Source organism: Elaeis guineensis, chromosome 8, assembly GCF_000442705.2.
Source record: "Elaeis guineensis isolate ETL-2024a chromosome 8, EG11, whole genome shotgun sequence".
NCBI lineage: Eukaryota > Viridiplantae > Streptophyta > Magnoliopsida > Arecales > Arecaceae > Elaeis > Elaeis guineensis.
This window is the reverse complement of record NC_026000.2, coordinates 16,608,634-16,621,842: the sequence shown is the minus strand read 5'-3', so window position 1 is coordinate 16,621,842 and position 13,209 is coordinate 16,608,634. Positions and strand designations below refer to the sequence as shown.

At 40.1% G+C, this 13,209-nt stretch overlaps 2 protein-coding genes across 9 annotated transcripts; one reads left to right on the top strand and one right to left on the bottom strand.

Moving 5' to 3' along the window:
- The first annotated feature begins 4,271 nt into the window (after positions 1-4,271).
- On the top strand, positions 4,272-12,475 carry LOC105050017 (uncharacterized). Of its 8 annotated transcripts, none has more exons than XR_012143341.1 (4): positions 4,272-4,770; positions 4,895-4,983; positions 9,818-10,783; positions 11,502-12,475. XR_012143341.1 is itself a non-coding variant. In XM_073261809.1 (2 exons), the coding sequence occupies exons 1-2, from the start codon at positions 4,674-4,676 to the stop codon at positions 8,665-8,667; spliced, it is 2,064 nt and encodes a 687-aa protein (XP_073117910.1). In that variant the 5' UTR covers positions 4,300-4,673; the 3' UTR covers positions 8,668-12,475. The 8 variants fall into 8 exon arrangements, 1 of the variants encoding a protein (XP_073117910.1); XR_012143337.1 differs by lacking the exon at positions 4,895-4,983 and adding an exon at positions 6,701-9,029 and having other exon boundaries at positions 4,300-4,770; XR_012143336.1 differs by lacking the exon at positions 4,895-4,983 and having other exon boundaries at positions 4,300-4,770; positions 6,701-10,547; positions 10,665-10,783.
- Positions 10,653-12,023, bottom strand: LOC105050056 (plant UBX domain-containing protein 10). Its single transcript, XM_010929911.4, has 4 exons — positions 11,493-12,023; positions 11,229-11,402; positions 10,952-11,137; positions 10,653-10,883 (listed from the first exon to the last, which is right to left on the bottom strand). The coding sequence occupies exons 1-4, from the start codon at positions 12,021-12,023 to the stop codon at positions 10,653-10,655; spliced, it is 1,122 nt and encodes a 373-aa protein (XP_010928213.1).
- Positions 12,476-13,209: the final 734 nt, after the last annotated feature.

Sequence of the window (13,209 nt, the reverse complement as noted above, 5' to 3'; positions counted from 1 at the left end):
CTGGACCTCAGATCTCTGACTCCTCATCCTATAGCAGGCACTCATGATCTTGGTCCACAAACACTCAAGCTAGATAAAGAATCTAATAGCATGCCTAATGATAGAGGTCTCTCTCTTCACAAAAAGAGAAGGGATCCCCAATCCCCCATCCTCCAAAGGCTGGCAAACGACCTTCCAGGATTACAGGTGGATCCCCTAGCTATCGTGCCTTAAGCCCCATAGGAAGCTCTAGGACCACTGCTCCAAGCATCTAAGTGAGGCACTTGGCACAACCATATTTGCCAAGAGATATGCCAAAATAGAGCTCAAGATCAATCTCAGAAGTGTCATCCTACCCATCATGGAAAGGGAGTTGGCCTGCCAGTCCTCAAACTGATCCAAAACCCATTGCTCCATGGGCTTGTAGTCCATCCTCTGAAGATGCCTCCCAGTGATGGAAACCCCCAAATAGATCAGAGTCCCAGTCTGATCCTAAATTCTCAGCCTCTTTTGAATCGCCTGCTTCACTTAGGGCTTCGTCTTGGGGCTAAAGATCATAGTGAACTTCTATAGATTCACAAGCTACCCAGAGGACCGGCAGTAGTCCTCGATGATGGCTGTGAAGCATCTCGCATTACTGATCGAGGCCTAACCAATCAGAAGGTAATCATCTACAAAAAGGAGGTGCGAAAGGGGGTAGACTCTAGAGGCAAGCTCGTAGGGCTCCAGCACCGACCCTAGACCGTTGCCCTCAAGGCTTGAGAAAGAACGTCAGCACATAAAATAAATAGATATGGGGATAGGGGGCAATCTTGGTGCAACCTAACCGTTGACTGAAAGAACTCTATCGATGCACTATTGATCAAGATGGCAAAGCTCGAACTCTCTATGCAATCTATAATCCAATCAATCCACCCATCCTGGAAACCAAACTCCTAAAAGGTTCGACGAATGAAGCGCCAATTTTTTTGGTCATATGTCTATTTCATATCCAACTTGATCGCCATGAAGCTTCAACGGATCGGGGCACGCTGTAAGTCATGCATAAACTCCTAGATGAGCAGAATATTATCGATAATAGATCGGCCACTGATGAAAGCATCCTGCTTCGGATTGATCAGACAAGGCACAATCAGCTTCAGTCGTCCGATCAAGATCTTGGCACATACCTTATAGAGGATGTTGTAAAGGCTGATCGGTTTGAAATATCCCGGGAAGGAAACATCAGGATGCTTTGGGATGAGAGTAATCAGAGTCTTCTTCTATTGCTCCAAAATTTCTCTGGAATTGAAGGCTAGCTGTACAGCCTCCACCACCTCCTCTCGGACAATACACCAGTATCGACAAAAAAAGAGTGGGAGAAAGTCATCTGATCTTAGGGTCTTATCTTCCCCGAAAGATCAGAGGACCCCCCGCACCTCCTCAACAGACACTGGTCGAGAAAATACCTCATTCTCCTGGTCAGAGATATAGGTCGTAGGCTGGAATCCCTGGATGAAAAAATTCTTGCCTAAAAAAGATGTCCAGCGTGATCTAAAGAACTAAAGGATTTGCTCCCTAATCTCCTCATAGTCATGGACCACTCTGCCGTTGCTCTCCTTCCTTTGTTTGGTGCGATTGGCAAACCTCCGGATCATGGTGGACAGGTGAAAGAATCTGATATTCCTGTGGAGGCAAAAATCGAGGGTGCAATGGATCATGTGTAGGTTTCACCGCTCAGACATGGTAAGAGCATGGCATGTCCTCCCTTTTGAGCAGGGCCCAACTTTATTTTAGATAAGAACCGCTGAACAGGAGGATGCTGCGGTTCATACATTGGGTAGATGATATCCCTCATGTATGCAGATAAATCATGATGATCTACAGTTTGACATCAGTAAAAGAATATATAGGATACCTCTTCAGTTCATTAAATTCAAGATAAGCATCATGAGCATTTTGATCTGTCGATATATTGAAGAAGAGTGCTAGTTATACTTATAGAGATAAGTATATTTTGTATACAGTATCTCAATGATTCAAGGACCAATTTGGGCTGATTGGGTTCGCTGATGTTGATGGGCAGGATCCTAGTGGGCCAAATTGGGTCCTATATTTCCAAACTTCAGATCTGTTTCAATGATTGGGCCCAAAATTCTATAAAATTGATGAGTTGGACCAGTGTAATCTACAAAATTATTAGATTATAGGCCAGACTAGATCATAAAACTCAATGGTACCTTCAGAGTCGGCCAGCCTAAATCTTACAGAGAGAAAAAAAACTGCTAAGCATGAATTTATATGGGTCTGGTGCAAGGTGCTAATTAATTATGCTGTGGAATCTCAGCTTTGGTAGGTGTGGGCATCTCCAGACTCTTACACTCAAATTTGACCGACTAGAGACCCTTGATTTTATGCAAGCCAACTTTAGCTGTGACCTAGATCGCAACATTTGCTACTACCCCCACGCATTGCATCCAACAGTTCTTGTATCGGCTCAAGTGGCAGAAACATAATCCTATTGGCTTTGATTCAAGCTAGCTGCAAAGTGACCCATCTTCTTGTTAGTAGGTTTGCAACTTAGGTCATTCGGTGAACTAAGAATATAACCAAGTTCCACCTAACCAACAAAATATCAAACCCTAATTATTCTGAATCAAGAATGAATTTGACCAATCAAACCTAAAATCAAATTGAATACAAAGTTCTCAAACACAAAACACCGGTTAGGTTGGCTTGGGTTCTCATTCCAATTGATTTTATGAATTTGCACAAGATTTTTGATACATACTTAGACTAATTAGGGCTTGCTTTTGGTTAGAAATCATTATAAAATACATGTTATCCATCAGGTTGGGTAACTGAATTTGAATTGGGGCCTCACCCATTTTAAGATTTAGCTAGAGGCTTTTATAGAAGCCATTTTTAATCAAGAAGTTGGCAACTTGACATAATACAACAGAACCTAATGCTTAGCAATAAAGGAACCATGCAAGCTAGGCCCATACTTAGGGTCTGATTTAGGGACAGGGATGCAAATGGGCTCAAATAGGTTTGGTTCATGGGTTCCGGTTGACCCGAGCCAAGGCAACCTCATTCAGTAAAAGGCATGGTAAATTTACTAGTTTTTCACTGAGGACTGACCATCCATCAGAAACCAGCAGCTAGTGCTATTTCTGACCACTTACAACAGTAAAAAGTGGCAAGTTGTGGAACCACAGGCAAAAACGTACTTCAGAGTAGCAGGAATTCAGTGCTTGTGTTTTTTTCAGGAGAAACACATGAATGCTTTTATCGTGGAGTGTTTGTTAGGAAATGTAATGGAATCTATCCAATGTGGTATATCTACAAATGAAAGCTACTCCCACGTTGTTGTTTGCCCGGCACTGTGGGCATCAGAATTCTACTATTTAGAACCGTGGCATTTTGCGTTATGAAAGATGAGTAAACTCCAAACAAACAATTCCAGCAACATCAACAGCTACAGCTACGACTGCAAACTTTTCTTTTCTCATCTTTTTCTCGACATAATTTTTATCATGTTTACCTCCCCAAACAAGAGTCTTATGTCGATCAGTTACATTAATATATGGGTCAGAGATCCAATCACATTCAGAGAATCCTCCTATTTTCCTGTCTTGATCGCTAGAACACCAAAGTGAGACTCTTGCATGCCATTGTTTGGCTGCCATTTATTAGTCTCCACATGGACGTCAGATTGGTCTGGCTGGTCTTACAGATGTGGAGTCCAGAGATGGTGGGCTGCGCAAAAGACAGATTCATCTTCTTTCATGTGAACCTATCATTGGATCGTATAATCGCTGCTTCAAGATCTAAGTAGACAGATGAATCAAGAAGTTCAGGATACTTGAGATCTGTGTGGAGCGTGATCCGATGGTTGACCTCATGAAAAAAGAACAACCGTTGTTTTGCACAAAAGATGCAAACCGAATGCAAGGAAATGAGCCCCGAGCATATCAAAAAAATTGTAGTCTGATGAAATCTGGAGCAGAATAGGCATCAAACTTTGCACAGCCGGCATTTCCAATTTGTGCTACAAAGAGTCAAAGAGATTGCTAATGCTGGTCAAACATGGATCATGGACAAATACAAGAAAACCGACCATGTCATCCAAAGCCCCCACTAACATCACATATTTTTGTGCCTATGTTAACAAATCATGCCAACTTCGATGTTGCTCGGACATCACTCCATCAAATAAAACAACCGATATCAAAATGAATCATACATTATTACATAAATCTATATCTTGTATCATTTTTCTGCGGATTTATAAAGCCATATGACTAAATGTTACTTAAGCAAGAAGCATATCTAATGAAATTTAGATGTAATTCATGGGACTGTTGGATCTCTTTCATCATCCCACTGTGATGGTGAGGTTTCAAAGAGTGACGATCCTCTAACATCAACACCAATACGCAAATCAGAGGGACAATTTTGACACATTGAAGCAGGTCTTCAGAGCAGAGCGAGGAACAAAATTTTTTCAATGGTAGTGTGACCAACAAGCGAGCGGTTGGTCTGGTAGAGTGGTGTTTTAAGAGAATTAAAATATGTCTGCTGAGTGGTGTGGCAAGGGTACAGGCTACGGAGAGGGCGGGGTGGTTGCGCGCTGCTACAGTTATGTTCTTCTGTTTGTAGTAACTCCCTAGCTGTACACAGAAAAGAAGGAAAGAAACAGTGGTGTGGAAATGGGTGGTGGAACAGAGAGCCCTGTGACCACTGTGGATCCTTTCTCTCTCCGATTCCTTTTACAAGCCCTAACCTGCCGTCTCTTCCCATTACAAGGTATCCATCCTTCGGTCTGCTTACCTCATTTAATCCAATCCCAATCCCAATCTCTCTCTCTCTCTCTCTGTAACTATGGAAAAGGGAAATTATTGAGAAATTAGTTCTTTGATTGGATTTCTAGGGAGCTTCTTGAGGTTCTCCGATGGGGTCTGTGGAACTCAACTAGGTTTCGTTTCGATTGTCGGATCTGCTGATATATAGAGAATTGAGGTAGATTGGAGTTTTGGGAAGATGGGTTCCTCTTTTTTCCTATATTTCTTTTGGATTTTACTATGATTTCGTGTTTTTGGCTGATTTCTTTTCTATCTCGTTATAAATGGTTCAACTTTGTGACTGTTGGCCCTCTTTTCTCTTCTGGTTTGGTTGTTTTCTTGAATATTTTTGATATTTTCTCGTTCAATTCTTGTGTCTTTTTCCAGGCCTAATACGTTTTTTTTTTTTTTTTTTGCTTGTTGTCGTCTTAGTTTGTTATATTAATTTGATTGGTACAGAAATTGGTTCAGTTTTTGAGTTCTGATTGTAATTATTCTAAACTAGCTTAGACATTTGCTTTTGTGCTGGTTTATTATTGTGTGGAAAGTAGGAGTGAACAACAACTGTTGAAAGAACATTAATTGTATGTGACAATCTATAGCTTAATGTTAGTAGTTGCATGCCCTAGAAACTTTCAGCAAAGATTGGGCTGCTGGATCCGATTTGTGTCACCAGTTTTATAATATCTATGGTCGAACTTTGACAAAAAAAAGGTATCAATAGTTAATTATGCATTGCAATATAATGTTGGGTTTGGCCTTATAATATGGTTTGTGTTTTCGGCTGATAACATTGCCTTTCACATGAATGCACTTCACTATATCAAATGGTGCATTCATCTGACTTCTTCTTGAGAAGATGTCAGACTTGGAGGGCCATTTTGGATCATCACGTCCTTTATCTGTGTGATGTTGCTCATATGTTCGGAAGGGCTGAGGCAAGTAGGGGCAGGGGGGGCAAGTGGGTAGGTTGGGGAGGCCACTTATCATGCAACTTTGAGGTTTTCTGCATATGAGAAATCACCTTTCTTTAAAAAATAAAATTATTTCCGGTGTTCCTCAGATGTTGAGATTGCAAAACTGGCTGTCTTTCCCATTCCCTCCGAAGTTCTTCCTCTCCTGACCTATTGTCCTCAGGCCTTCCAATTATGTTAGGTACATCACATGCATATAGAAGCTAACCATCCAAACAGACCTGATAGATTGCTCCAAATTGCTTGAGTTCAAACCATTAGGTTATGTTCCATTTCTTGCTGATAGGCTTTTTTTTTCTTTGGTAAGCCCCTCTGTAGCCCAAAGTTGCCTTATCCAAGGCTATGGTTCCAATTCACAGAGGGTTGACATCAAGTTGAAATCTATTCATGTAATGATCTAGTACTTCAGCATGTCAAATTTCAGTCTATGAATTCGACCCCATATAGACATGATAAGGCCTATAGTTTGAGGTTGATTTCTATGTTATGTGGGTGCATCACAAAGCATAAATTTGTGTTGGCATTAAATTGTTTGAAGGATAGACTTGGATATAAGCAATTACCATAACCATATCCATCAGTCCTTGGTCCAAGTGTTTAGAGTCAACCATGTGGATCCTCATTTGCTAGTCGTTCCAATGAAGGTCATTAGCATAGTATCCAATTTCAATGTTCCTTTTCTTGATGTCGTCCTTGATTAAAGGATCCATGTTACCTGGTTGAAGCTCATGGGATTGGGTTGTTTAGTCTACTTACAACCTAATTGCTTGCAATTTTATGTTGATATTGAGCCTTTGTTAGAGAAACTAGTTTCTATCTTCATATGAGCCATCCCGTGCTGCTTTGAGTCCATGTTGTAATTATTTCTCTTTCTGCCATGACATCTACCTTCATCACTTCTACCATCTTTGTTGCCTTTAGGAGCATTGAAGTGTTTTTTCCCCCAACTGGTTGCTTTTCAGGCATTTTCTTGTTGGAGTATAAGATTTGGTGCCGGAAGTTCCAATCTCTCGTATGATTGCTTCATATTTAGCCCCCTTGTGCCAATGGGCATCATAAAGATTAGGCCTCAGGGGCCTGGAAATGATGATTCTGCAGGAAAAGGTTTTCGTACCTTTCCACTCAATGAGCTCACACAAGAGGAGGGATTGCTCTCAGAAAAGAACCCTGGTGATATTTTTAATGACTGTGAACTTGCAGAGGTGGGATGTGAGTTTGTCATGGTGGAACATCAGATATGCAATGTCCCTTATGATCTTTATGACTTGCCAGATTTAAAGGAAATACTCTCTTTGGAGATCTGGAATTCTTGTTTAACGGAAGAGGAAAGATTTTCTCTAGCAGCTTACCTTCCGGATATGGACCAACAGACATTTTGGATTACGATAAAGGAGTTGCTCAATGGTGATAATATGTTCTTTGGAAGTCCCTTGGAAAAATTTTTCTTCAGATTGAAAGGTGGATTTTATTCTCCACAAGTTTCTCATTTAAGGGAAAGTCTGCAGTTCTTGCAAAGGCGGGGCTATTATCATTCTCTAAGATCATATCATGAGAATATGTGTCAGAAGTGTGTGGACATCAAAAGGGCATGGGGTAACTGTCACCCAAGCATGAGCGTTGAGGAAAGGGTTCGCTTTTGGAACAACAGGGAAGATCGCAAGCCTGTATTTTTGGTTGATCTCAATGCATTTCCTGCAGAGGAAGAGATGTTAAACAAGGGTGAAAAAAATGTGGCAACTATTCCACAGTTAAAGAAGACCAAGTATATGAATGAAAGGGTAAATGCTCATGATCCAGTGGTTGTTTTTAATGGCATAGCAGTAAACAGGAAAACAAACAGAAAAGGAGTTCTGAAAATAAAACCAATTGAAATGAATGCATTGCCAAATCAACCTCTGCTACCATTGCCAAATGAGCCATGGGAGGCATGTAGGCGGACACCTAAAGGCGTATTAAAAATAAAGCCTAAGTGGGATCCTCTTGGTCGTCAACAGGAACGATCCAGAATGATTCAAATTCCACCAGAACAAAGTACAGCTGATCTATTGGGTGTTCATAACTCTAGATTCTCCCCTTCGCAATTTGCTTTTACATGGGATAAACAGACTTTTGATGAGAAATTACAATTTGTACATCAGACAGGTAGAGATGGAAATACCGGCAGAAGTCCTGAGCTTATAGAAAATCGACAAAGGGAGGAATATCTGAACAGGGGTGCTGGACAGAGATTACATAGAAAGATAAAGATGGTAAAGGACGTGAGGTCAGACAATGCTAGAGAGATAAATGAAGAAATTTTTCCATTGAAAAATAACCAGAAATTGAGGATTTATTCTCATGAAGCTGGTGGGAAGCGAAAGCACCACAATGGAGAGAACCTTTGGCAAAACTCAGGTCAACAAAGCAAGGTATTTCTTGCAGGTTCTGCAGACTCATACCGTATTACTCCTGACAATCATCAAGGAAGAATGCAGATGACTGCAGTGCATTCCACACTTTCTGAAGCAGATTCAGGGGTCCCAATTGTTCTCACTGACGAGCACCCAGCATTTACAAAGTCTTCTGATCATTCAAAACATAAGCTTAGAGATAACAATGATGGAGTATTGAAAATGCCAAATGCCCAAATGGCTAGTTCTGGGGTTGAAAGAGAAGGTCTTATGTTTCCTATAACATATAAGCGGAAAAAAGCATACGCAAAGCTCAACTCAGTCACCTCTCTTAAGCAGCCACCCACAGTAGCTGATGTGGAATCAGTAGTGCCGAGCGGAACAGTAGACATGAAAACAAAGGCTATCAAGATAAAGTTTAAAGGTTGGAATGATAAAAATGCTGAATACAAACAAGGACTGCTGAATGGGATGCAACATGGGTCCATGTCTAGCTAAACCTCTGTGATATAATGCATGAGCATCTTTTATTGGATCCTGCAACAAACTGAAGATGTTTTGGTACTTCTGCTGGTGGAATGCTGCATTGGTTGCAAAACAAGCGGCTGCTTGTTAGGCCTGTATTATAAAAAGCAGCCATGCATCCATTTTGATGGTGGGGTGTCCGGGAAAGATTTGCTGGAAATTTCATCAAATTTAAAATATTTGGAGCTGATTGCGGTCACAAGGGAATGAAACCGCATAATATGTGGCAGTTATATGCATATAATTATATACAAATAGCCTAGGCACTTTATCCCTTTCTCTGGGATGATCTGTATTTGGTTTTGCATCCTACTATCAGCAAGTAGGCAAAAGAGGTGCTAGTTTCATCTTTTTCTCAATACAAATTAACTCCTGCTCATTATACAAGCTGATACTGGAAAAACCATGCTGAGATGTATGTGTAAATCGATGTATGTTGGTTTTAGTTTCCTTAGATATTCTTCAATCTCAGCATTCATGACATTGGCAAATTTAATTTAAGCCAATCTCAGCTCGTTTCTCTTTTCATGGATAACTTTAGACTACATCAAACTTGATCAGGTTTCTGTGCTAGGGTTGATGCAAGCTTTCCTTTGTTTAGCTTAAAGTTTCCAATGACTTAGCTGTCAGCTCTCACATCTGTGCTATTAGCCTAGTGGTAAAGAGAGAATTTCTGAATAGACTGGAAATACAGGTCTTAGAAAACTGCTACTATTGATTTCTTAATTAATGCTTGGGATTTTTGATATTTCTATTTGTGGTTTGATTCAATTAGGGTTCTTGTTCTCCAGATTATCTGTATTCCTTGAACGTGTATGTTTCTGTCTCCTTTTGTTTGTTGGTTCTCTCTATAACAAGCTTTACTTTGCTAGCACTGTTCATAAGACCATCGTTGAGTCTTATGTTATAGTACATTCATAACATTTTTGGTAAGGTACATAGTTGCTGATCTTTGGAGAACTTGTATCACTTGGTGGTAGAAATATCCCTTTTTTTTTCTTCTAGGAAACCCTCATTGGAAAAAGCATTATATTTTAGCTTCCTAATTGCTGTGGAAGTTAGGTTAAACAAATTATTCTCTTTCCTTTGAAGCTTAGTTTTTTTGACATAAAGGAGTCTTCAGGTCTACATCAATTTAAGACAAGGTGGTGAAGGACCAACTGAGATGGTATGGGGTGAAGGACAACTGAGATGGTATGGGCTTGCGGAGTGAAGACATAGGGACGCTGCAGGAAGGAGAGGTGCTTGGATTTCTGTTGAAGGGTATGGTGACAGTTGGTGAATGAGGATTCACAAAGGCAAGCCCAAATATTTGATATTAGGTTCAATGGTTTGTTATAATTTACTGATACTTTGCGAGGTAGTTGTGCTGCTAATAGTCAGGGAAAACCATATCTTATTCATGGAATGCATTTTAGGGCAGCTTTGACAGAGACTCGGGAGGTTTAATCTCAATGTAGTCCCTATGCCTTCAAAGATAAATGTTATTTAGTAAACTCTCACTGGCAATTTCATGACCGTACAAAGGGGCTTTTTCATGAAAGGCATTTGTAGGGTACATTTTTTGGCAGTGACAATCTTATGTACACTCAAGAGCCTTAATCTCAACATAATCTCTAATATTTCAAAGTAAATGTATTAGCATACTCTCACTAGCATGACATGGCACAGCACTTCTTTATGAACTTAAGGGCTATACCAAAGTCATTTCCTTGCCACTTCCATCTGAATCAACTCATTGCAACTGTTCCTATTCAATTAATTGATTCTTTTTATATGTTGTATTGTATGTTCTCCGAAAGCGAGTAGTTGGCTAAACACATTGGGAAGCCAAATTTATCAGTCACTGGAAGGTAAGGATGTATATATCTTATATAAATGTACATGTTTTGGTGACAATACACCTCCTATATTAATAGTAATAATCTGTAAACGACTACATAATCAGAACCATATTATCATTGAAGCAGCTCCAGGAACAGAGTAGCGCTTGGATGGAGACCTGCATCTTTGAGAGTCATTTCCAACTGTTCATAGCCATAAACTTTTCTTGGGAAGTTGGATATCAGCCGATAGCTTCCTATACCAGGTACATCCAGGGAGTCAATGTGTCTGAATATTGATCTGATAGTATCTGTGCAAAGGAAACTCTGCTCTATTCTTTGCCCATTTGGAAATCTTATCAGTATCTGCAAAATAATTATCCATTGTTTAGAATCATCGTATTGCAAATCACTCTGATAGATATTTTACATACCTTGGTGGTGGATTTTGTTTTCCTGGAAGTAACGGTTTGTGTTTCCTTGCTTGCATCTTTTGTTTTACTGCTTAATTGTTTTTGGGGAGGTTTTCTCTGGAGCCTCTCATTATTAGCTTTCTCCCACCTTTCTGCTGCTGCGCGAGCTGCCTCTTCTACAAGCCTTTGCTGGGCTCCTTCCTTTACCTGTGAGTGATAAACTGCCATTAATGCTTTTGTTCCTTGACAAACTGTCATGATGAACAGTCATTTGGCATTGTTGGTCTTGATTTGTCACCTTGTCCTTCTTAAGTGATTCAAGGTAAGCTGCATCTTGTTCCGCACGCAGTTGGCGATTTGCTCTTATCTTCTCCTCTTCTTCTGTTCTCAAGGCCCTGAAAGCTGAACCTTGTTCCTCAATTGTCTTTTGCAAAATATTCACCAGTTCTTCAGGAGAAACTGGTCCTTCCACCTGAACAGAAATGGGAAATAGAAGCTTTCCTTTATCATAAAATGCCTATTTTCCAAAAGTTGTTGTTGAGAAATTTTTTTTTTTTTGTACCTGCTGTAGAACTGCAATGCTTTCACCAGAGATCGGAGCTACAACAGCACAGAATGGGAAACTTGCTGCTTTCAATGCGGCAACCATCTCTGATCCTTCTCCTCTGTTTGCAACTGCGCCCCATGATACAAAGTTTGTGTCCAGAAACTCTACCACCAGCTGTGAACAAAGCGTGTTGCGGCAAAAGGGAGCTGTGTAGGGATGGTCCGGATCGTGGAGGTACAAGAAAACAAACTTCGACTCATCCTTTGCAATCTTTAGAGCTTCAAGGAACTGACATGCATAGAAGAAAGGGTGGGTGCTGCCATATTGTCGCTCGAAGAGTGTTATAAAAAGCCATTCCTCTGGGATGATCATAAGTTCTGGCTGTTGCTGGGATTGTGGATTCTGAGGGGCTCTTCTTGGAGCTCCATGGCCAATTGCTCTTGATATCCCTTCTATTATGCTGAGAGGAAGTCTTACCATCCTGCGAACAAACTCAGTGCATGAGGCTCGCAGCTCCTGTCCTGTGCCACCTCTTGTTGATGTCATTCTTAAACTAGCAAGAGTGTTTCTTTAAGAGATAACTCGAAGTGGTTTAATGGATGAATTGAATTGGAAGCAGCAGCTTTTGGATTCTGGTGGTGGATGTAAGGAGCTATCTTTATGACCTTTTATTCTTTTTCTGCCTTTGGAAGCGGAGCCTCTCTGGAGCATTTCTTAAGGAGATCAAGCATTCTTTCTTTGCCAATATCCATAAACTTTTCTTTTCTGGGAAGCTAGTTGGGTTGCTTTATTCCCTGTCTCCCAGATGTAAAGAAAAGCACAACTAGTCCTGGACCAACCTGATATGTATGATGCAAAAAATGGATCAGGTACATGGTACGTTAAAGAAAAATATTGGACGAATACTATTATTCGGATCTTTGTCTTCAGACAATCGAACTTCTACCAAGTTAATTTGATCATTTTAATGTATATTGATATTATTGATGCTCGAGTAATCGTTGCTCTTGCTTGGAAGGAAAAGAAGACAAAATAAATCAATTTCTTTAGGTACTATATTTTGACAAACCCTTCTCTCATAAATATTCTTCTTCTTCTAGTGAACATGCCACTCCATACTCTCTTATAAATGACCAGAAAGAGATGAGAAGTGCATCAACTACAATCCAATATGTTTTTAAATCTACTCAAAACAATCATGATTGAATTAATTATGGCGATCCACAAAATACTTCCTCTTGAATAAACTATGCACACTATGGTTGTGTTCAGATGCCGGTCAGAGACTGGACGACAAAAGATTATGCCAAACCACCCTCAAAAGATATGGATAACTTTATTCAGTCAATGGGCAGAAAGGTAGATAACCAAGGCTAAAGTTATTTCAAGGGAGGGTGAAATAACTTTATCCACCCAACAGAGGCCCCCAGGAGTACTTTACCCAACTAAAAATTTTTTTTAACAAAATAATGCATCTTAAATTTATTTACTGGACTGATACAAAAGGTAAAAACATCATTTGTAATAGCGCTTTCTCAACTACAAAACGTTATTCCAAACAACACTTTCTACCTGATCAGCCCACCCTCTGTAGCCTACATGGAACGGCAAAAAAAAAAAAAAAAAAAAGTATCATTTTAAATGATGCTTTTAGGTGTGTCCCAGCTAACCCAGCGTGCCACGCTCCAGCTAGGTTTCAGAGTTTTTTTTTTTTACTTCAAAAAATTTTAAA